Source organism: Varanus komodoensis, unplaced genomic scaffold (assembly GCF_004798865.1).
Source record: "Varanus komodoensis strain SLA01 unplaced genomic scaffold, ASM479886v1 scaffold37, whole genome shotgun sequence".
Classification (NCBI taxonomy): domain Eukaryota; kingdom Metazoa; phylum Chordata; class Lepidosauria; order Squamata; family Varanidae; genus Varanus; species Varanus komodoensis.
Window position 1 is genome coordinate 3,997,001 of NW_025335889.1, and position 21,739 is coordinate 4,018,739.

General features: G+C 45.0%; 2 protein-coding genes across 2 annotated transcripts in view; one reads left to right on the plus strand and one right to left on the minus strand.

Moving 5' to 3' along the window:
- Nucleotides 1-21,739, minus strand: part of ADA (adenosine deaminase) — a 126,739-nt gene that overhangs the window by 97,019 nt on the left and 7,981 nt on the right. The window lies entirely within an intron of this gene.
- Nucleotides 987-15,278, plus strand: CCN5 (cellular communication network factor 5). The gene is made up of 5 exons (XM_044440272.1): nt 987-1,102; nt 4,826-5,042; nt 9,132-9,386; nt 10,785-10,987; nt 14,762-15,278. The coding sequence occupies exons 1-5, from the start codon at nt 1,055-1,057 to the stop codon at nt 14,783-14,785; spliced, it is 747 nt and encodes a 248-aa protein (XP_044296207.1). The 5' UTR covers nt 987-1,054; the 3' UTR covers nt 14,786-15,278.

Here is a 21,739-nt window from a genome sequence, read left to right on the forward strand (position 1 = left end):
CCTCCTGGGGTGTCCTGGCACACTGATGGTGAAGAAACGGAACTGCCTTCCACGTGTGGGTTCATCCAGGCAAGCAGGCTGAATTAAGCATGTGTAGGAACAAGGGCAGGAGAGAGGACGGAAGCTTTCCGTATTCCCTGGAAGTGGCAGGTGTCCCTCCCACCAAGTAAAGCCCCTTACTTACATAACATTTCTTAGTTAGCCAGAGGGAAATAGAAACCTGTTCCAGTTCCTGTGGAATGAAAACTACAACAGATGAACCAGTTAATGAACTGGTTGGTGCTGATTCACAGAAGGCACTGACTTCATTAGGTACCAAGAAGAAAATGTGGGTCAGAGCAGACACAGGCTACATCCTGGGTTATCACAGATAGGCATGATTTACTACACTCTGAGTTTCCTCAAGGATATGTACTAATTGCCTTTCAGCACATGCACATGGTTTACTTTTCCACCAGACCAAGTTGTCTAGAAAATCTTGAACATCATTTTCTCCTACAAGTCTGAACAGCATCTCCTACAATGCTCACCAGAAAGGGCATGTGCCCTCCCTCTTCTAGTCTCCAGTCCTTTGCAGTGGCTACTTACTGCTGTATGTCCCACCTTTGGGACTTCTGCTGGGTACAAATGTGCTCCAAGGGTACAAGCTCCATCACACACAGGACCTCTGCTTTGTCCAAGGGCTCTCCCTAGTAGGTGCAAGCCTGCCCATTGAGAGGTGAACCTTTTCTGATGGATATCTCTGCTGCTTCCCCCCTGACCCTACTTCTGTAATCAGCACTCAGCAAAGTTTCCCTTCTCTGCTTTGTCAGTGGGCTGCATGTTCTCACCTTGAGATGAATGGAAATGTTAACTGGAATGTGAGGGGGGAAAAAAAGAAAAAGAAACAACTTGGTGCTTGTCCAAACCTACTCGTGTTTATACTGGAGCCTAGGAGTGACATCAGAGCAGGGAAGAGTATAAACACTTGCAGGACTTTACTTGCAGGCTTTAAAAACTGCAGACACGCTGCTGTCTCCAAACTGCCTGGGGAGGGATGTGCTGAAGTGTCGGAATGAAACACCAGCTTCTCCTGATCTCCTTCTTCTGTCTCCTTTCCAAGGTAAGGAAGCTGGGATATGTTAGTTTAGACAGTGAGGAGCTCTCTCTCTCTCTCTCTCTCTCTCTCTCTCTCTCTCTCTCTCTCTCTCTCTCTTTTGCCTCCACTTATGAAACAATTTATAACCAAGCAACTCCAGTTGGGAAAATACAATAGTTCAAAGTTGTCTTAAAACATTAATGTTTTTAATGTGCATGCTTAAATGTCACATGTATGCAAACCAAGGAGAATGAGCTGTTTTGAATATATTTTAAAAGGCCGACTTTAAAAAATGAAATATATTGTAAAAGGCCAAAATAAACACCCAGAGTAACTCCTTTAGCATCACTGGTCCCATGTTTTAGAGTCTCGTACTTGAATCTTATGCATTAATTGTGCCAGGGTCACAGACATGCACTTAGGTCAACTGAGGATCCCATGTAGTAACCAATTAAACAGTTTCTTCTTCACACTCAGTTCTCTGTGTTACAACCATCCATGGGCAGGAAGCCAGGCAGCTGGCATGGTTTTTTAAGATTGCTCAATTGTTGTCCAAGTTTTGCCTTGAAAAATACAGAGAAGCCCATGTACAGCTGATGCCTCCTGCAGGATTGTGCAGAATGAACAACATAGTTCATTTAAAACAAACACACAGACAACCCAGAAAACAAACACTTGAGAGTTTTCCCAGTGATTTTGGATTGCTGCTGGAATTCCAATGGTTGGACAACAATGTCTGGACAACAGTGCACGCACTGAGATTGGTGCAGTCTGCATTTGTAATACAGAGGCTTGAGGCCTGTGAGCTCAGTTTTGCATGTTACCTACAGATGCAGCAGACTGCAACAAACCAGAGAGAGAGAGAGAGAGAGAGAGAGAGAGAGAGAGAGAGAGAGAGAGAGAGAGAGAGAATCCATTCATACCTGACTAGAACCAAACCCATTCAAATAAATAATCTATCTCTACAATTATAATAAGCTATTTAGGAAAATTTAAATGACTGAATCACTTTATTTCCTTACCAAATTATGGTCGCTAGCCTTGGTCATTTTATCTTATACTGTATAAAACATGTGACCTTCTCTTTACTGTACACCTTGTCCTTACTACACATTTTTTAAAAGGCTTGATCTCTGGAAGAGTGCAATGAATATTTATTTGAGCATTCAAACAAAACTCTTCTGAATGACTCTGAATATGTTTTGATTCCAGATTCTGGAGATAAAAGGTCACCAGTGTAGGAGCTGTTTTGGTAGAACTGCAGAAAACAGTAACATCACATCCATAGCTGTGTGATGATATAGCAATGATATTAATAAATAATTATAATGCACACAATTCAGGATCCAAGGAAGGAACAACACATATGTGCAACTCATCTAGAGCCAATTTTAAGCAGGCAGATTCTTTTGATTTTTGGCACTTGTCAACTCAGTAGCCCAAGTGTGAGTTACCTTGGAAACTAAATCCCTCTTTTACTTCATCTGAACATAAGAAATAGGGCAGGAAGTATCCTCATGCATTGTTTTTCTTTTTTTTAACTCTTGTTTCTCTACTTCTGTTTTAGCTTTAATGAATTCACAGACTCTGCCTTGTACATAATGGCAGGATTTGAGCTTACAGTAGGGTAGCCTTAGCCACTGCCAAGCTTTCTTTTATGCTTGCCTCCCTCTTCTCCCAAATTGCTCAGAACGGTACACAGGGTTCTTCCATCCTTTTATCTTCACAATAACCCTGTAAGTTAGCTGAAGTGGAACAAAGTGATTGGGCCAAGGTTGCATCAGTGGAGAAATTAAAGAAGTGATTTGTATAGGTCTGGACACAAATGTGTGTACTCCTCCAAACCTAAATTGGAGGAAGAAAATCCAAGTGGAGAGGGAGAAAAATCTAAAGTCCATGCTCAGTAGATGCAGACAGCAGAGGAAAATGAAAGGGAAATGATCGTGGGGGGAGTGGAATGGAGAGACTAGAAGCAGGATCAGAAGCACTTTGTGCTGCAACTTCTTTTGCTTTCTGTTTACATGGCCCCACTTTGTCATTTATAATCCAAGTAGCCACAGTGTTGTATCTAGCAAAGAAAGTTCACTGTGTGCTGATCCTTTCCGGTTCCCCTCTCTCCTCTTTCTTTTCTTGCATTTGGAGAAAGCAGTCGCCTGCGCTTCAAAGCCCGGCTAGCGAGCTTTACCTTGTTTTAAGACCAGTCCCTTTGTGGACTCTGAATCAGCAGCTAAGGTTCAGCAGACAATGGCTGAGCCTTGCCATCCAGGGCAATCAACACCTCCTTGGAGGGCTGGCAGTAGTCTCCAGTGGTCCATCCACGTCGTGGTGCAGATGGGCTCAGTCACACTGCCTCCCTGTGCCACATGCATTGGCACCTGCCGAACAGCCTCCTCCTCCTCTTCACCGTGGTGGCACTGGCAGTGCTTCCTCTTGGACTAGCCAGCCCCCCTGGGGAAGCGAAGCCTTTGGCAGCCAGCTGGGCCTGTGCCTCTCCTTTCCAGTGCAAAACATTTTCTCCTGACATCTTGAGAGGCAGCAACCTCAACCAATCCGATTCCATATTTGATGGGGATGTCTAATGAGAGTACAACAGGCCGCCCATCCATTGCTTAGATGTCCTCAGGGGCCATGTCTAATTGGTTCAAGTGGTTTTTGCTCAACAACACAGGGGAGGAAAAGTTTTGCTTTGAAAAGGAGCAATGGAGGCCCTGCATGCTTGCCCAGCTGGCTGCCACGGGGCTTCCTCTTGCCAGTAGAGCTGGCCGAGCTAGGAGAAGGAAGAGGAGCTGTGATGGGGCAGTGCCAGGCCAAGCCCTTTTGATCCTTTGCAGCCTGGACAACTGCCTGGCGGTAGTGACCCCTAATGCTGAGCCTGTCTCCTTCTGCATTATGTCAATTTGGGATGCACTTTCTCAGAGGGATTTAAGTAGCAGAAAGTATTTATTCAGCTCTTTTTGCTTCTCACTGCACTGAGCGTAAGTTAAAAGTAGAAATGCATTGCTTTTTCCAGATTATGCCAGTGGACTAACAATTGGAGATCTGTTGGATGCTGCAGTTGCAGAGCAGCCAAGAAGCAACGTTCTCAGACAAAAACTTCTACATATGCTCATTCCACTTAATGTTTGTCCAATTGTTCAGTGATATTCGAGCATCACGAGTTGATAATGAAAAGACAATAAAGCTGATATATAAGCCAGATAGGGCAGAAATTGAAGCTGAACTTCTCTTTGCTTCTGCAGTTCTACCGATATGCTTATGAGAAAAAGTCCAAATCCACTGAAATATTGCATGGCCTTGATTGGCCTTTTAAAGAATTTAACCATGTGTGAGACCAGTTCCGGCAGTGTAGGGTAAATTCTGAGGCTCTAGCACCCATTATGAGAGTCACCATAGCCACATCCCAGAAGAAGCCAAAATGCAGGTACTTGGGTGGATCCATATCAACAAGCCAGTTCTTGCCATTTTCCTCCCCACCAAGAGCAGGTCTTTTACAATGTTCTTGGGTCTGGATTGTTCATTCAAGACCAGGTCATTCTGAACTAAGCCACTGAAGAAGCTGCTATTGCCAGATCTACTCTTAGATCTTAATCTGGAGACTTACTTTGCTTCTGAGCTCAACTTATTCCTTTGGGAGTTGGGGGACTTAAATGGGGGGATTTCCTGGTGGATTGTGCCTTACAGGTGCACCGAAAAAGTGGGTTCAGCCAAGCATTATAACATGCTGCCGTTCTCTCCTTCTTTCTGCAGCTGTACGCTCAGCGTTGCCAAACTCCATGCTATTGCCCCTGGATCCCTCCACATTGCCCTCCAGGCTCCTCCTTAGTTCTGGACGGATGTGGCTGCTGCACCGTATGTGCCCGCAGGCTAGGAGAGCCCTGCAACTATCTTCATGTGTGTGATCAGAACCAGGGGCTCACCTGTGACTACAGTATCACCCCTGCGAGGAGAGGAGGAATCTGCACTTGTGAGCCAACACTTGCCCCTGTTTTCAGCAATCCCTCACGCATGCGGGGGGAAGCCAGCTTTCTTGATCCAGATAAAGCCTTAGGAGAGAAAGGCTGGGAAAAAGGCTGGGAAAACTGCTTGGCTGAGCCCCCATGGTTCATGCCTTACTACAAAGCATCAGTTTGATCCATGGATCAGGGCCAGAGGGGGCCTGAACTTTAAGTTTTTCATAGCAACCAGAGGAGGGGCTGGTGGGAAGACCCAGTTGGACTGGGACTGCAACACTGGGAGGGGGTGTCTGTGTGTGCATGTAACCTTTGCTCCCAGCATTGTTTCCCCTATTTCATTACTTGTTTGTTTAATACTGCCAAACAATTAAATAAAACGATGCTTGAGGCAGCTAGCAATAAAATCCAGCTTGAAAGCAAAGGCTTAATTAAAACATAACATAAAAGCAAATAAATTAAAAACACAACAATAAAACAACAACAACAACAGGACTTAAAACCCCCTCGAGCAACAAATAAGTTTACATGCCAAAGCCCTGTCTGAATAAAAACATCTTTGCTTGATAAAGGAATAAATTGAGTAAGGATTTGCTACTCTTCTATGACATAATGTGCTCCTTTGCTCTACCTATTGGTTGGCCAACCCTCATGAGTGAATGTGTGTGCGCAAAACACAGCATACATGGAGGAATGTGCTTGATTCACAGAGAAGCTCATTATAGTCTTTGTAACTAGGCTCTTGCTGTGAACCTTAAACTCTTTAGCAAGGATAAAACCTGCTGGCTACCATTCATACCTATGGCAAAAAGAAAAATACTCCCCTTGCCCCTATCTTGGAATGGTGAGAAAACCTGATCCTTCTCTAACAGAAGGCGGATCTGGCCTCTGCATGGGAGCTACTCTACAATGGGGTGGAATATGTCTCGCCATGTGCATTTCATTGGTATCTTCCTAAGAAGCATCTCTGATGAAGTTCCAGATCACAAGGTGGAAATGGTGTCCACCTCCTTCTCCTGAACTGCTTTTCCTATTTGGGGCTGCATGGCAGAGGTACTGTCCAAAAGCAAAGAGGGAGGGGAAATAATAGATCAGCTTTCTCCAATGTGAGACCTTCCGAAGGGTACCTAGCCCCAGCCAACACGGTCAAAGGTCAGGGACAATGGAGATATAGTCCAAATAGGGTGGCTAGGGCAGGCCTCTCTTTTGGAAATCTTGCAGAGGACAGTCTTCTGTTTGATGGGCTGTCCAGGTCAGGCCTAGTTCAAGTTAAAAGAGCCACAAGGAAGGGCAGCAGTAGCATTAGAGGTCCATCAACAGTCAGTGCCTGGGCAGCAGTCCAAGCAGTCACACCTACCAACTGGTCAGAATCCCCCACTGAAGTGGAATGCTTATTTCTATTTGAATTATAAATATTATTCTAAATTTGCACTCAGACATATAAATGTGCATATGCAAAAATATACAAATTCATGCAATGTTTTGATGAATAATTTCCTCTCTTCAGAGTGGATGTTTAAGTGGTTGCCCTAATCCCACACTATCAGGAGAGAACCATTGATAATTGGAAAGGCTGTAGCTGATCACTGGGGAAAAATCCTAGAAGAGCTCCATCTCTAGGCACAACAATAAAGAAAAAGTCTCAGAACCTGCAGAGTTCAGGGCCACTGTGCGGCACTGAACAATTGCTGTGCCAAAGCCTTGCCCGCCCTTTTGCAACCTCTTTTTTCCCTTGGAAAGAGGCAGCTGCTTCCCAGGGTTCAGGACTTCTGTGCTTGCATTACCGTAAGGAGGTGGCTGGTGTGCACACGCTTACTTTTAGCATTTCCCTCTTGTTCTGTCCTTGCAGCATCCCCTGCAGTTTGACCTTGGAAAGCCTCCTGGAAGACTTAGCCAGGACTTCCTCCCACAGGGCTTCCCTGGACTACTGCCTGCTGAGGGCCCGAAAACTGAGATACAGGCATTTTTGGTTTTGCCTCATTGTCAAAATGAATGGTCAAAAATAAATAGCTTGAAAATTTGACACAGTGCTATGGCAAACAGACCACACTTTCCCCATTGTTTCCTTCCTTTGGGGCACACTTGAGCGTCACATGGTCCTCTGTAGCGACACTGTTTATTTCAGACTCTCCCACCATTTGGTGGGAATCTCACTAGACAGGGATTATGCCAGCAGAGATATATCCATCAAAGATTGTCCAGGACGTAGGTACGCCACGTGAGCCCAGTTTGACGTCACAATTGCATCTTCTCTATTCTTTCTCTGGAACTCTCATGGCAGCTAGAAGGAATGCAAACAAAACTCAGCAGATTTTCTGTCCTACTTGGAGAGTTCAAGTCAGCTGACAGGGATGTGAGCTAAACAAACATCAGCTCCTCACAAAATAACAAGACTTAAATAGGAACAAGATCACTCTTCCCCTCCTTAGAAGCCTCTTGGAAAAGCACAGCAGGACTGTGGTCACCTCTTAAAAATTTACAGTACTGCAAATGGAGGAGTCTTCAGCTTGGCTTGGGTAAGAAATAATACAGGGAGACAGAATGCTGCGTGTTGTCAGATGAAACACCCCGTAGCCTAGTGCGGTCAACTCCAGCCTCCTCCAACCTGGTGCCCTTCAAGTGTCTTGGCTCACAATTCCCAGCTGAGCTGGCTGGGGATGCCGCGAGCTGTGCTCCAACATATCTGGAAGCACCAGTTGTTTTCATTTATTTCTTTGCGGAGGCTGGCTGAGGTTGGAGAAGGCTGGTCTGCTCAGCAGCCCTCCAAGGCTTCAGGCATGGCTCTTTCACATAGCAAGAGAAAAGAGGGACAGAAGCTGGAACATTTCACATGGAAAGCCTCTGCTCTCCTTCTGAGCGACAGTTCCTCGCTGGCAAGGAAGAAAAATGCATTAGATACTCCACATTTCTTCAAACAACAAGCCGGCATTTCAAACACATGACTAAACAACATGAAGCAAGAGTTGGAAGGATTTAACACTCTTTGTATTCTTTACATGTGAATACAAGGTGTGTTCAAATGGATACAGTGCGTAGCCGCTGGAACAATAAAAGGGGTGGATTTTGCTTTGATTTAACTCCTCAAAATCTCTCCATTTCTGAGCATCCTCACTGAGGATTGGGATTGTTTCAATCAAAAGGTATTGTGCCTCTCTTTCATTTCCCCCTCTTTACCAGATTTTCTGTGGCACAAAAAATATGAAGTAGTAAGAAAGCACAGGAAGGTTACAAATGGAAGACAAAGATGTTCTGGATCCCCCCCCACCATAAAGTTGAGTTGAACAAGGCAGCACCACAGAAGAGTGGAAGCCGTGTCTGGAAGCGCCCTGTGGCATAGTGCAGAAGTCGGATGGAAGCCCAAACGCAGTCTCTGTTTTAACTGGTTAGAATAAGGATGAGGAACAAACTGTCTGCAAGCCAGCCCAGGCTCGCAAAGCATTTCTGCCAGGCCTGTGGCCTTCCCTCTCTTCTCAGGCTTCCTTCTCCTCAGTTCCAGCCCTTCTCCTGTGCCCCACTGCCATTTCCTCTTCTCTTGCAGCAATCAGCACTGCCAGGGGACTCTCAGCAGCTCTGGTCTCCTATCCACCTCCTCCTCTGCCTCTCTCCCCTTTCAGATAAGCTCCCCTTGCCAAAAGGTGGCCCCTGCCAGATTAGCCTGGAGGGAAGGCCAGCAGAAGAGTTGTTCCTCACCCCCCCAGCCCAGTGGTGCAGAAGCTTCCCACTGCTTCTTTCAAGAGTTGTGTCTGCGTGAGAATCTCTCCCACAGCATTGCTTTGCTTCCCTTTCAGAACAATGCTGCTACAATGACCAAATGCACACTGTTAGGATCACTTTGCCTTCAGGAGCAAAAGGCTGAGTTTTCAAATGCCTATCTTGCTCTTTTTAGGATGCATCCTCAAAGGGACTGTTTCTGAGCCCAGCATTTGGGATTTCTTTTTAATGGAGAAAGACGTTTTCCTAAAAACTTGGTCCAAAATCTGATCTCAGTTCAAAATATGGGGCTGCCCCCATATTATTCCCCCGTTAATACTAGGTGGTCTCCCTGTCGCAGACCTTGTGCCTAAATTCCGTTTGTCTCTGGTTACCCTGACTGTTGGCTGCAGATGAGGAGGGAGACGATGACAACTGCGAAGTGAATGGGAAAATCTATCGGGATGGAGAAGTGTTCCAGCCCAGCTGTAAGCTTCAGTGCCGCTGCTCAGGAGGTGGCTTCACATGCATCCCCCTCTGCAAGGAGGACGTTCGCCTGCCCACTCCAGACTGTCCCTATCCAAAGCGTGTGGAGATCTCAGGAAAGTGCTGTCCAGAATGGATTTGTGAAAGTCAAGAGAGACAGAATTTGCCGGATGCAATGGCAGGTAACAATTTTCACAGGCCTCTGCCCATATTTGCCTGTGATATTACTATTAAATCAGCCTTGTATTGAAGTACCAATCTGGCAGCCACAGGTGAGAAAGAATTACAGGTTGACAATCACCTGGAATTTCATGCAAGTGAACAGGTGTGGGGAGGAGGAGGGGCAAAGCAATCTATTCCTTTTCTTCACCCAATACAGAAAAAAATGCAGGAAGCTGTTGTAGGAAGGACAAAGCTCCCTATCCGTCTTCTAGATGGGCTGGTGGCCACTTTTCTGGGCTAATTTATAGGACTGGCCTAAACGCAGGTGAAACACAAAATAAGCATTCACAGGGATGGGCTGTCATGCACAGTCAAAATGTGGCAACCGTTCAGAATTCTGATTCAATGGTGTTTCTGAGATGTGAGAAAGTTGTCAGGAAAAGCAAAGTTTTACACCTTGCACATGAATGCAATGGCCACATTGTTGAGCCTAATGAACTCACTCCATGCCTTGGTTGGATACATACTTAGAGCTCAATCCTATGTAGGTTTAGACAGAAAAAAGGTGTGACATGCACGGGGGAGTTGTGGGCCTTTTTTGTTTTGCATCATTACTCATAGTTAGAGTCAACCCACTGAATCTAACAGGACTTAAATAGTGATGATTGGGAAGGTTGAAAACAAGATTGGAAGCTTAGCTTGAGAATCCTCCCCCTCCGCAATTAATTTGCTATAGCATAGTCATCTCCAGCATTGACAGTGCAGTCTTAGAAAAAAGTCCCACTCTGATCAGTGGCATATTCCCAGGAATGTGCAGGTAGCATTGCAGGTACATGGTTATATATACAGATATGCATGCTGTATACTTGTCTGTACAGCAAATGGCTTCTCATATATGACTTTATAGCTGGGAATAGAAATTTCAGTGCAAAATATGTGCACAGACCATCAGCTGTAGAGCATCCATGTATGTAGCCTCACACCATCACAAACAGCCTGACCAAAGACAATGAACAGCATAGGAATTTCATGAATCCTCCCACCCCAAAATAAGACAAAACCAAATCCCACCCAACCCTCAAAAGTACAAGAATTAAAGGTGAATTGCCTGTTGCAGTCTGGAGTGGATGCTTCGAGAAGGAGAAAGGACCATTTCTCTTACTCCTCGCTGGCCATACTTCGACTCAAAATTGTCTTCACCTCCCCACCTGCTGGCAAGGGTTTGTACTACAAAAGGTTTGCAAAATCCTAAGTTTGCAGGAAACCTCGTATTGCTAGCCCATCAACAATGCTAGCAGTAGTGCCTTGTGGGAATCTCCCCTAACATGGCTACCCACCTGGAAGTTATTCTAGCATTTATGTGAGCTTGCTTGCATGTTTTGAAAGCCTCCATCTTCCTTATTTCTATCCTTGCTCAGCGCAAAGGCTGCCCGCAATCACATCAGTCGCTGCTCCCTATCCATGTGACGAATGGAGCACTGCGTGGTCAGCCTGCTCTTCCAGCTGTGGCATCGGCATTTCCACACGAGTGTCTAACCAGAATCCATACTGCAGGCTTGAAACTCAGAGGCGTTTCTGCATCCTTGGACCCTGCCAGGGTCTCATGGGAAGGACTAGCATGGTAAGTGAGTGAGTGAGTGAGTGAGTGAGAGAGAGAGAGAGAGAGAGAGAGAGAGAGAGAGAGAGAGAGAGAGAAACAAAAGCTCTACCTTTGGGTGTGAAGTTGCTATAGAAAGAAGACGACTGGTTGCTTCACCTCAAAATGTGACTGCCCTGCGTGAGGTGACCAACTTAGCAACTGGAGCAGTGAAGAGAGATTTGCTGAGAAGGGAAAAAAGCAATGTAGATGAAGGACAAGGAGGATGAGCATGACAAAGGGTCCGGGCAACAAGCGAAGGATTGCCAAGTGGGAGTTGGTAAGGATGGGGCAGGAGGCCCAAAAGATTGTGGAGAACCTGCAAAGGTATGGTGTGTGGTTGAAAGTAGGAAACACATCCCCAGAACAGAAGACAAAAGGGGGTCAAATATGCATATAATTTGCGTATACTAAATTCAAATGAAGAAATAATCATAATTTAAATCAAAATACAGTATCTCATCAGGCTGGGGAAGACTGTGAGCCCGGGACTGCTTGCTTGACTGCCCAGGTGCTAACAGTGGATGGGCAGCTTCAGCTGCAACTGGACCAGAACGATGCTTTGATGTCCCTCTGTAAAGAAGGACACGTGGTTCACCTGAGCTGGAAGGCTGAAGCTCAGGGAGGGACAGAATGGAGAAGGGGCTGTATGCAGGTGATGAATCTCAACAGGGCACCATTTTGTAGGAAGTGCATGTTTGTGAAGCAGACCCTGATGCATGTTGATAACAGCTGAGGCTGTTAACCTGCTGTACCTGCTCTTTCTTCCATTGCAGAATTGAGCAGTTCACAGAGAGTGTGAGAGTTGCAGAACAGGTGCTTCTGTTCCTGATTTCCTGCAACATAAGCTCTAGATGGCACTGACTTCTTGCAGAATAGCTCAAATGCATGTGGAAGAGGCATTTTCTTCCACTTTTCATATTTATACTGCAATTTCCCTGCTCTAAGAGGTCACAACATGAAGAACCTGTAAACAATTCAGTAGAAAAACTTTAAGCCTCCATCCCGAGGCTCACGCGAAGGGGACGGCATACAAAAACTCCAAATAAATAATAAATGAATAAGGATCAGCCCTGGGTCAATTTTGTCCCTCGATCCCTCCATAATGGGCTAATGCTGCTCACCCTGCATTGTTATGATATAAGGAATGGGAAGCCCCCCCCCCCAAAAAAAAAAAAAATCTGGGAGGGGCAAGGAGGCAAAGTGCATCTCTGAGTGGTGGTAAGCTTTGATCCTTGGAAGACACCTCTGGTTCCTTGCAAGCAAGATATAAATGTAATGTCATCTGACTGCTGATGATGGAAGATTCTGAAAGAGCAACAACAATGGTATATTTCACATTAATGCTCCTGTTTTCTTTGAGGGTTCTATTGATGTAACTTTCATGGAAGCATTCTTAGGAATGCAGCCTTGTATTTCATTTCCACTTTATTGGGAGTAGGGGGTGGGGGTAATCTGAGTATGGGGACCTCTTTCAGCCAGAAAGCTGGGATCAAAGGCAACGGGGGATACCACCAAAGGCCTTCAAAGGTGGCTTAACGTTCTTACTGGCAGTAACCAAGTGTTAGGAAAGGCATTTCAACCTTGTAAAAGACAGTGGGGAGCAAGGATGCACAAATACTGGGCAACTGTCAAATTGCTGGTGGCTGGGGAAAAGGTGTTGGAGAGAAGGTGAGGGGACAGAGCTGGGTATGGGCCCCCAAACCTGAGGTTTCTCAACCCAGGACAGTCAAACACAGTACAGCTCTTTTTGCTGACCATGCAGGGAAGTGGGAAACATTTGAATCTCTTCTTTCATGGCTCCCCACATGTTTAGGACAGCCTCAGTTGCTTCCACACCCCACTTCACTGTGTGGCAGAGCACCTTGAGAAACACATTCTCTTTAAGTCAGGTGTAAAATTTTCCAGCAAAATCAATACTTGCAATTTGACTGCCAAGATCTGGAAGCAGCTGATTCCCAAAATAGCAACAGACCCTACATAAACCAAAACATAGCAGCATGATTTATTGACACAGCTTGAGCTAAATAAGACACCTGGATTTAAACTGGCCTGTTTTTGTCAGTGAGGAGTGGGCTTCTTGGCCAAGCAGCTTGGGCTTCACCACATGCTTTCTAGTTTCCCTGTAGAAAATTAGGATAAACAATGAAGGACTGTAAGATGGCTTTGCAACCCGAGATGTGGCACTTGATGGGGTACTTTCTGGGAGGTGTGTTCTTCAAGGACTGAAGTCCAAGCAAGATTTTCCTTGCACAGAAAAAGCAGAAGACAATGAGATGAGGGAGCTCTGATTCACTTTACTAAATGGGCGTGGTAAGTAGGTGGGTTGAATAGATCTGGGAGCAACAGGAGGCAACAAGAAGAAATAAAGTTCAGGCCATGGATCATTGTTTTCCTTGAAGAGTTGTCTCAGGAAATGGTAGAACACAGAATTTCCAGAAGTCCAACCTATGTGTAAGCTGCTTTGGGCATTTTTTGTCCCTGTGAAGGAGGTATGATGGTGCTCATGGTCAAATCCAGGTGGCAAAATTTGGTTTTCCAGAGTTTCCTAGCAGGCCCTGACCCTTCCCTTGGCCCCACCTCTTCTCCAGCCCCCAGTCAATGGCGCTTTTCTGAGTTTTTTCCATATTTCCTGCTGTGAGTTAGGGTGGGCTGAGCATTTGTGGCTGGCCCAAAGTCACCCAATGAGCTTCATGACCACGATGGAACTAGAGCCCAGATCTTCCAGGTCCTCAGTCCAACACCCTAACCACCACCCCACCCCACCCCACCCCACCCCACACTGGCTGTTAATACACAGAAGACACATGGGACAAACTGGGCTCTCAGGGGGCCATGGGGTCGGGGAGGCACATGAAATTATCAGAGCCCTGCAGGTGGGACTCTGAGGGTCCTCTGCCCTGTCCCACTCATGGCCAGCATGGAAAGACCTGTGCTGTCTGTGTTCCTGAGGTCACACCTGGAGCTCAGGGAAGACAAAAATAGGTATGCCACAGGTTGGGAGGGAAGGAGGCTGGGGCCTTGATAAGAACTGGTACTAAATCTGGATGTCCAAAAGCAGCCAGATACCTGGTGCGAAGCATGGCTTGTTGCCATCGCTGTGCCATGCACTGGATGCACTGGGTGCACTTGGCATGATCCTCTAAGTGTGGAGGCTTGCGCTCATCTGATTTGGAGGGCACTGGATTGCACTCTTCAACCTGGTACCCACCAGATGCTTTGGACTGCAACTCCCAGCACTCCTGATCACTGGCTATGTAGGCCAGGACTAATGGAATCTGAAGTCTAAAATGTTGGGGGCTTCCTTGCTCTTCTGAAAGTTCTAAGCACCAGTTGCAAGGAAGAAATGCTGCAAAGATAATGGGCAAACACAGGAGAAACAAATGATTTCCATTTCTTTTTCTTTTAGTGAGAAACTCCCTTTTTGAATGGAGGGTCAGTGGTGGTGCAAGCCTGCTTAACCCCTTCCTGTCCTGCCATTTGTCTTGTCAAAATCACCCAGCCTTCCCTTGGGGATCTTGTTATTTTTAGGCTGTTGGGAGAAAAGCAGGGTTGGAAAGGCGGTATTAAGAAGACACAACAGCAGGAGGTGGAATAAGGGCTAAGTTCTGCTCATCCCACTGGCCTCCAATGGCTGCTTTTCAGTTAAAAAGAAACTGGGAGATGAATATTCTCCCACGGTTCACCCCACAGGCCTCTCATTCAGCTGCACTTTTTCAGAGGATGTTGGAAACAAATTACACTTTTCTATCTTTACAGAGAAGAAGAGGAAGCCGCCTGTAAACTGGATCACTCCATTCAGAAGTTGATATCCTGGCTTTAACCCAGCAATTAGATCATGACAAGCCCAAGCTGCTCCCATCTCTGCCGCGAGGAAAGAACCACAAAGAAACGGAAAGCAGAACTGACCGGCTTCAGCTGGGAGAGAAAAAAAACGAAAGAGCAACTTCTCAGTGCAGCTGAAGTCTGTCTTCCTCCTTGATTCCACTGCAATTATGTTAGACAATGTTATTGCTCTGTGAGAAAAAAAACAGACCATTTGTTTTCATAACATACTATACTGATGAGTTTATTGCCAGCTTGTGGTGACTATTATAAATCCATCCATTGGGGGAATGATGCTTTGCAGCTACAGTAATTCAGGGAACTGTGCCCTGCTCTTTTATCTGCATTATCTCTTCACTGAAGAATAATTCTGGGGACCTGCAGATGAGGCAGTCATACATTGCTCAAAGTAGGATGTTGTTATGGCTAGAAATAAATAAATGCAACCATGGACTGCCTCAGGATGGATTGACCAAGGTTAGTTCAGGGGATCCACAGTAAAGGTCATATGCTTATCCCTGTGGCATTCAAAAATATAAGAAATAGTCTCTTCAGAACAAAACTTTCTCAAAGCAGATGCAACATGCCAAAGATGTAATGAGGTCCATCTGTAGTCAGTTACTAGTCTGTCATAACATTCAAGGAATCCTTCTGGTTGGACTGAGAGTTTGTGACTGGCCCAAACCAGAATCCCCTGGTTCTGTTTGCTAGGAGGCAATGATTAGTGGCTGAAAATTCAAGAACCTCAAAAACATGGATGGGAAACTTCCAATGCGCAAGACAAATGGAATTTGCTGTGACTCCACAGAGGACCTTACCCAAAGCCTTGACCCCTTTAGAAAAGAGGTGGGGGTGGGGGGGACTCATAGCTGAGCTTAAGTAGAGTTGCCAGAAAGCATGGATCAGTCAGGTTTGCTTCCCCTGCACCCCTCCTTGAGGGTGTGTGTGTGTGTGTGTGTGTGTGTGTGTGTGTGTGAGAGAGAGAGAGAGAGAGAGAGAGAGAGAGAGGGAGGGAGGGAGGGAGAGAGAGAGAGAATGGGTTCTACTTGTGGTTGGTTCCAGACAACATACCAGGGCCACAACATGAACCCGCTTGGAGCAGTGTGAGAATCCTTCAATCCATACACTGCTAGCCTGTTCTCACCGATGTTTTTGAATGGCGTCAGCTTGGCCATTGAGCCCAAAAAGGCTCCCCATGCTTGCTCTGGAGGCACATCTGTGCAAAAGTTCCCTGATACAGAAGGAAGATGCACACCTGTGTCAGAATTCATCAGAACACTGGTGGGCAGTCCTCCTGGAGCAGAGGAAGAGGCTTATATTGAGGGAGACCATTGATCCCACTAGCTCTGTCTTGCATACTGGTCACCTTGAGCCTGACTGGAGATGCTGGACTGGACCTGGGGCTTCTACATGCAAAGAATGTGCTCTGCCCCACAGTACACCACTTCCTGAAAAACCCATGCTGAATAGTCCCCCACTTTTTATTTATACTAACCTGTTCTACTTTATTCCGGACTTGAGTTATAAAAGGCCAAAATAATTCCTGTTTGCCTAGCAATAAATTTACATTGCAAAGTTCTCCATGTATTCATTGGCCTACTTCCAGGCACCTGTGAACACACAGCAACTGTACACAGCTCCACATGTCTCATTAGCTTGCTTCTTTCAGAATCACAAGCCTTGCAATGGGATGTTGAACCCCTTTCAGCTGGAAAGTCAACATCAATTTCAGATCAAATTTTTTGGTGAGCAGGCTGAAGGCAAAGAGAATGGGGCCAAAAATACCTGCATATTTTAGCTTAAAGCTTGTACAGCCAGTAACAAAACCTTGGGAGAGCCTTTTCAAATCTTTAAAAATGGGGAGCATTTATGTTAAACCTGGAAACCACTGACAGATTGGTGATCGAGGAAAAGTCAGAGGAAGTCAGATGGGGACACAGGAAGATGACATGGTCATCTGGAGAACCAAGGTGGCCTGAAGTTCAACACCTGATGCGAAAAACAGTCTCCATCCCACTGCCAACTACTTCCAGGATTGTGGCACGGAGGCACTTCCCGTGATTAAGCGCAAGCAGTGAGCCAGCATGCAAACAATAGAAGTAGGGCAATGCTGAATGATTATCCATTTTGCTTTCCAAAATAATACTTGCAAGGAAATAGAAGAATTTCCTGGGGAGAAAACGAAGCTAGTTCTGTGAATGTTCACTGCATCTCTTCTGCATCAGGCCATAGTTTCCACTCTCTGCTGATGCTTTGGTGCCATTTTCGTTTGCATTATTGTGTGCTCTTTCTTACTCACACAGGCTATCCCACCCAATCGGGGATCATGTTGTAAACAGGATGATGTTTGATTGTGTCTGTATGATAACATCATTGAGCGACATGGGCAATCCCAGCCAATTAGGGAACAAGTTGCAAATACGAGAACATCATGAATCACTGCATAGCTGGCCAGGAGAAAATCCAGGGAGATTAGGATCACTCTGAAAAGGCCAATATTCTTGGCCCTTTAACCACAATCACCATCAAATTTCCAAAGGTATAAGCTGTTTTCGAAACTACTGAAACTGTTCATGAAAAATCTTTTGGGCTTTGTGGAGAGTTATATATGACTACTATAATGGGTGGAGTAAAATTTAAAGTCAAGCCTAAGCTTTCCCTAGAAGCAAAAATAACAAACCTGAAGCTGTCATACGTTGAGGACTTCATGAGAAGTGAAGACTTGCTGGAGAAAACAATCATGCTAGGAAAAGTCAAAGGCAGAAGAAGGAGAAGACCAACTGTGAGCTGAACAGACCCCTTAAAGGAAGCCACAGCCTTGAAGAGCTGAGCAGGGCTTTCATGGATAGGGGTTTTTGGAAGGCCTATTCATTCATAGGGTTGCCATAAGTTGGAGACAACCTCATAGCTCATAGCAACAACAAAAGTTTAAAGGACATGACATAAAACTTAAGCAATCCAATTTGACATAGTAATCTAGGGACTGTTACTTTCATGAAGATTCTGCATAATTTGTTTAATTGAGCCTTCAATAAGCCAATGTGATGTAGTGGTTAAGAGTGCTAGGCAGGGGCTTGGGAGATCCTGGTTTTGGTCCCCTCTCAGCCATTTGGATCTGCTTCGCCTTTGTGCCACCATCTTGCTGTTTGCCCTGGCCGGTTCCCATCAGCCAGCTCAAATTTCTTAGCTCTGGCCTGAAGCTGTTGGATGCCCCCTTCAGGCCAGAACTTCAAGACACAACTTTGCCCTGGCTTAGAAGTGACTGTTTCTTACTCACGACAGCACTGTTGTACCAGGCAAATAAATTTTGAAATAATTGGACTAAAACTATCAGGAACATTTTTGGTCTGACTCCCAGGAGAAGAGACTTAGTACTGAAGGTTTCAGTGCCTTTGTGTCTATGGAAAAGTCAATTATTTTTGTGCTGGCCCCAGAGAATAAGACAACAATTATCCTGCTATATCCAGCTGGTACCAAAAATAAATGGAACGTGTTCAAGCTGTCACTGAAACAAGTGGCTTCTTTGTCTCCCGGTGCTGGTGACAGATCCTACTTTGAAAAGTCAGCTTTCTCCAAATAGCAAAGACGCACCTGCGCATTACACTGTGCCTTCGTGTTCTAAGCAGAGATGCTGTAAAATACATCTAGGTACCCTTCCCAACACACACACACACACACACACACACACACACAAACTCCCACTGCACACACACAAAAGTACTGGGCACGCTAGATATTATCCAAGCTCAGATTGTTTATAGCCTGAAGACAAAAAAGGAAATCCAAAAGAAAAACAAAACAGCAGAGCTGAAAAGCAACATTAAAAAAAAAGCAGGCTATGGAGATTATTCAGAAGCGTTATTGAAGGGACTGAAACTTTCTTTAAGCTTGGCTCAAGAATGAAGTGTAAATGCCCTCTAATGGCCTTAATCAGGATCTGCAGACAGAAACTTCAAAACTGTGCCTGGGCATTTGAACCTCAGCAAAACCTACACAATATATGCTTTAATAAAACCACGTCCGATTACTCATTATTTGTGCATCTGAAAGTGGAAACATGCTTCTTCTCAGTGCATTTCCTTTCTCTACAAATGCCGGTTCTCAGCATTTTGTCCCCCTCTAGTATGAGTCAGAGACAGCACGCAGGGGCTAGCGGGAACAGGTGCAGCAACGCAGAAGATGACGGTTGGAAAGCCCTGTAATCATCAGCAGGACTCACCCCCGCCCTTTTGTTTCTTGTAACTTCATGATTTCACCTTTCATGTTTATGTGCGTCTACTCTGTTCACAGAATAGGGGTTTGTATTAACATCAGAAAGGTGCACAGATGAATGAAACAGTTCCCACACATTATTTATCCACATGCAGAGCTTGTCCACACAATTGGCTTTTAATTGGCAGTATATAATTCTTGTTTCATTGCAGAATCAAGATCCAAGAACTACACAAATTGAGATCTGAGCACTTTCCCTTCTGTCTTTTCTAAGGGCTTTTGTTAATTCAATGGTCTAGAAAAGTCATAAGTTAGTAAGTAAATAAACCTAACCTCTAGCTGATATTGTCATGTAGTGGTTTAACACACATATAAGAGGGAATTGTGCTTCCTTTTGCTTTCATGAATAAATCCTTCCTGCTGTATGTAAATCTTGCAGAAAACTCTTGTTACAGAAGCCAAACTGAAGAGTTGTGTCATCATTTAAAGAACGTGCAAACAATGACAAGTAGGGAAAGATGAGCTCAGAATGAGTAAAAGCCCTCAATCATGTCACCTACTTTTGTTCCAGCCTAGCTGGGATGCAACAAGGGAAGAGAGATTGTCATCATCCCTAAACTATCAGGAACACAGAAGCAGGTGTAAAAGCATGGAATGGCGAGAGTAGAAAAGAAATGGCCCACTTATAGATTATAACGATGAAACTGCTTGCTGTGATTTTTTTAAAAAATATATGCTCTGAAAATGTGGAGTTTTGCATTTGAAACTTGCTTAAATCATTACACCCCTGTGCTTACAGAATAAGGACTTTCAGCCTGCTGCCTTGGATGCCCATGCCACCTGTCATTCCCTGGTCAGTCATCAGGGGAGGTGGGCCTGGGTCTTGGATGTGAGGGCCAACCCTCCTGGGGCCATGCTTCCAAAATCTGTTTGGCCGGTCACTGTGGAGGACAGGATAGGAGGAGCCAGCCGAGGGCTCTTCCCATAGGTTCCCATATCCAACGCTGAAATGAAAGTGGGAGGAATATGCCTGGATCCATGGAGCATGCGGGAAGGTTAAACACTCCTCTTGAACCCATTTTGATATTAATGCCATACATACACCTCATCCCAGCTTTATGTGTGAATGGAGCAGACACCTGAACAAAATATAATGGCTTTGGCCTTCATTTGTTCTTCCCAGTGATAAAGCAGTATGTTCTCTGGCCCACAGAAACAGACTCAAGAAGGGACTCTATATGCAAATGGTGGTGAGGAATCATCACAAAGGCTCAGCACTGAAAAAAAAGGATAGGAGCAAACTATTCCTAGACTGGGGCACCATTATCTAGCAAATGGAATCAGAGACTGGGATGAAGAGAAAACAGTATTTCTCAGTGTCTGAGGCGGTGAAAGATATTTCCCCTCATGAAATGTGTTGTGGGCACAGAAAGCCAGGAAACAAAGCTTTAGCAGACCTGCAAAATATTTGAACAGAATCTGAAGGTGCATTCTTGTGGAGTGTTTTAAATTCCATAACAATTTGAGAAGGCAAAGGGAGAATAGATATCTGAGCTCAATATGCTGGAAAGTACTGTTCGCTTGGCAATGAGGAAATGCTGAGAGATAGGTTTGTTTGTGGTTTCTGGAGTGAATTATGAGAAAATTCAAAGGCAGCTGCTGGCAGGAGAAAAACTGACCCAGGGCCAAGAACTGTGGAACTGGCAACAGTTTTGGAACCTGCAGAGAGAAACTTAAAAAGGCTTGTAACTAAAAACAACAACAACAACAACACCCAGATTGCCTGCCACATAAGCTTTAGGACATTTAACTGTGTCTGAAGAAGTTCAGATTGAAAGAACACAATGTCCTAATGCCTAAAGATTGGACATGTTCTCAACACTCCTATCTCTGTTTGCTTGGACAATAATCTTACTGTATTCAATAAGTCTAACTCCCAGACTTATTGGATTGCATAGCATTAGTATGCATAGAATTGTGGCCTGAACCAGAAAAGATACATAGAGTGGCTATGTGTCTTCTTTTTAAAAGGACAGTCTTCTCTTTGACAGGTTTGCCAGAGGACAGTTTGTTGTTTAAAAGTGTCTTCAGTTTGAAGAGCAACCTGGTCAAGATAGTAAGAGACCTAAAACCAGTGTAAAGTAGATTGTGAAACTGGGGGATTATAGTGGAGATCAGTGTGCATTCCTAGTGATAAAAGGTCTGAATTAGGCTTGTGGGGTCTAAACTGGCTAAAACAGTTCAGTTGGTTGGAAAATGAGAACTCTGCACTTGAAGAAAATGACAGCAGTACTGGAACCTGGGGATGCTTGTCTTGCAGTGTTCCAGGAAGCATTTTGTATTTGAAGGAAAAAGGCATAATTACCCCCATGAATTTGTTAAGAGTGTAATGTCCATGAAATCAGCCACACAAGCTGACTGTATGTACATCTGTGGGATCTACACAAGATGCCCAGTCTTTGAGCCTGATAATTACCTCCATATCACATACAGAGAACCTTCTCTGAACAGTTGCTCAGGTCAATGGTACAGCAGTTAGGATCTGTTCAAAGTCTACCAACGCATGGAACTGGAGGAGGGTGTGGAGAGTGCCATTATATAAATTAGTCACATAGTATTCCTGGACGCAACTGCGTATGTGTGTGGGGTTAGGTGTGCCTCCTTTTTGTTTCACTTTTTGTTGGAAAGAGGCAATCAAGT

Bases quoted from the DNA above. Each gene is read 5' to 3' on its own strand.
- CCN5 (XM_044440272.1), top strand. From the start codon at position 1,055: ATGAAACACCAGCTTCTCCTGATCTCCTTCTTCTGTCTCCTTTCCAAG. The intron at 5,043-9,131 runs GTGAGCCAACAC...TGTTGGCTGCAG, and splicing joins GAGAGGAGGAATCTGCACTT to ATGAGGAGGGAGACGATGAC. The intron at 9,387-10,784 runs GTAACAATTTTC...ATCCTTGCTCAG, and splicing joins TTTGCCGGATGCAATGGCAG to CGCAAAGGCTGCCCGCAATC.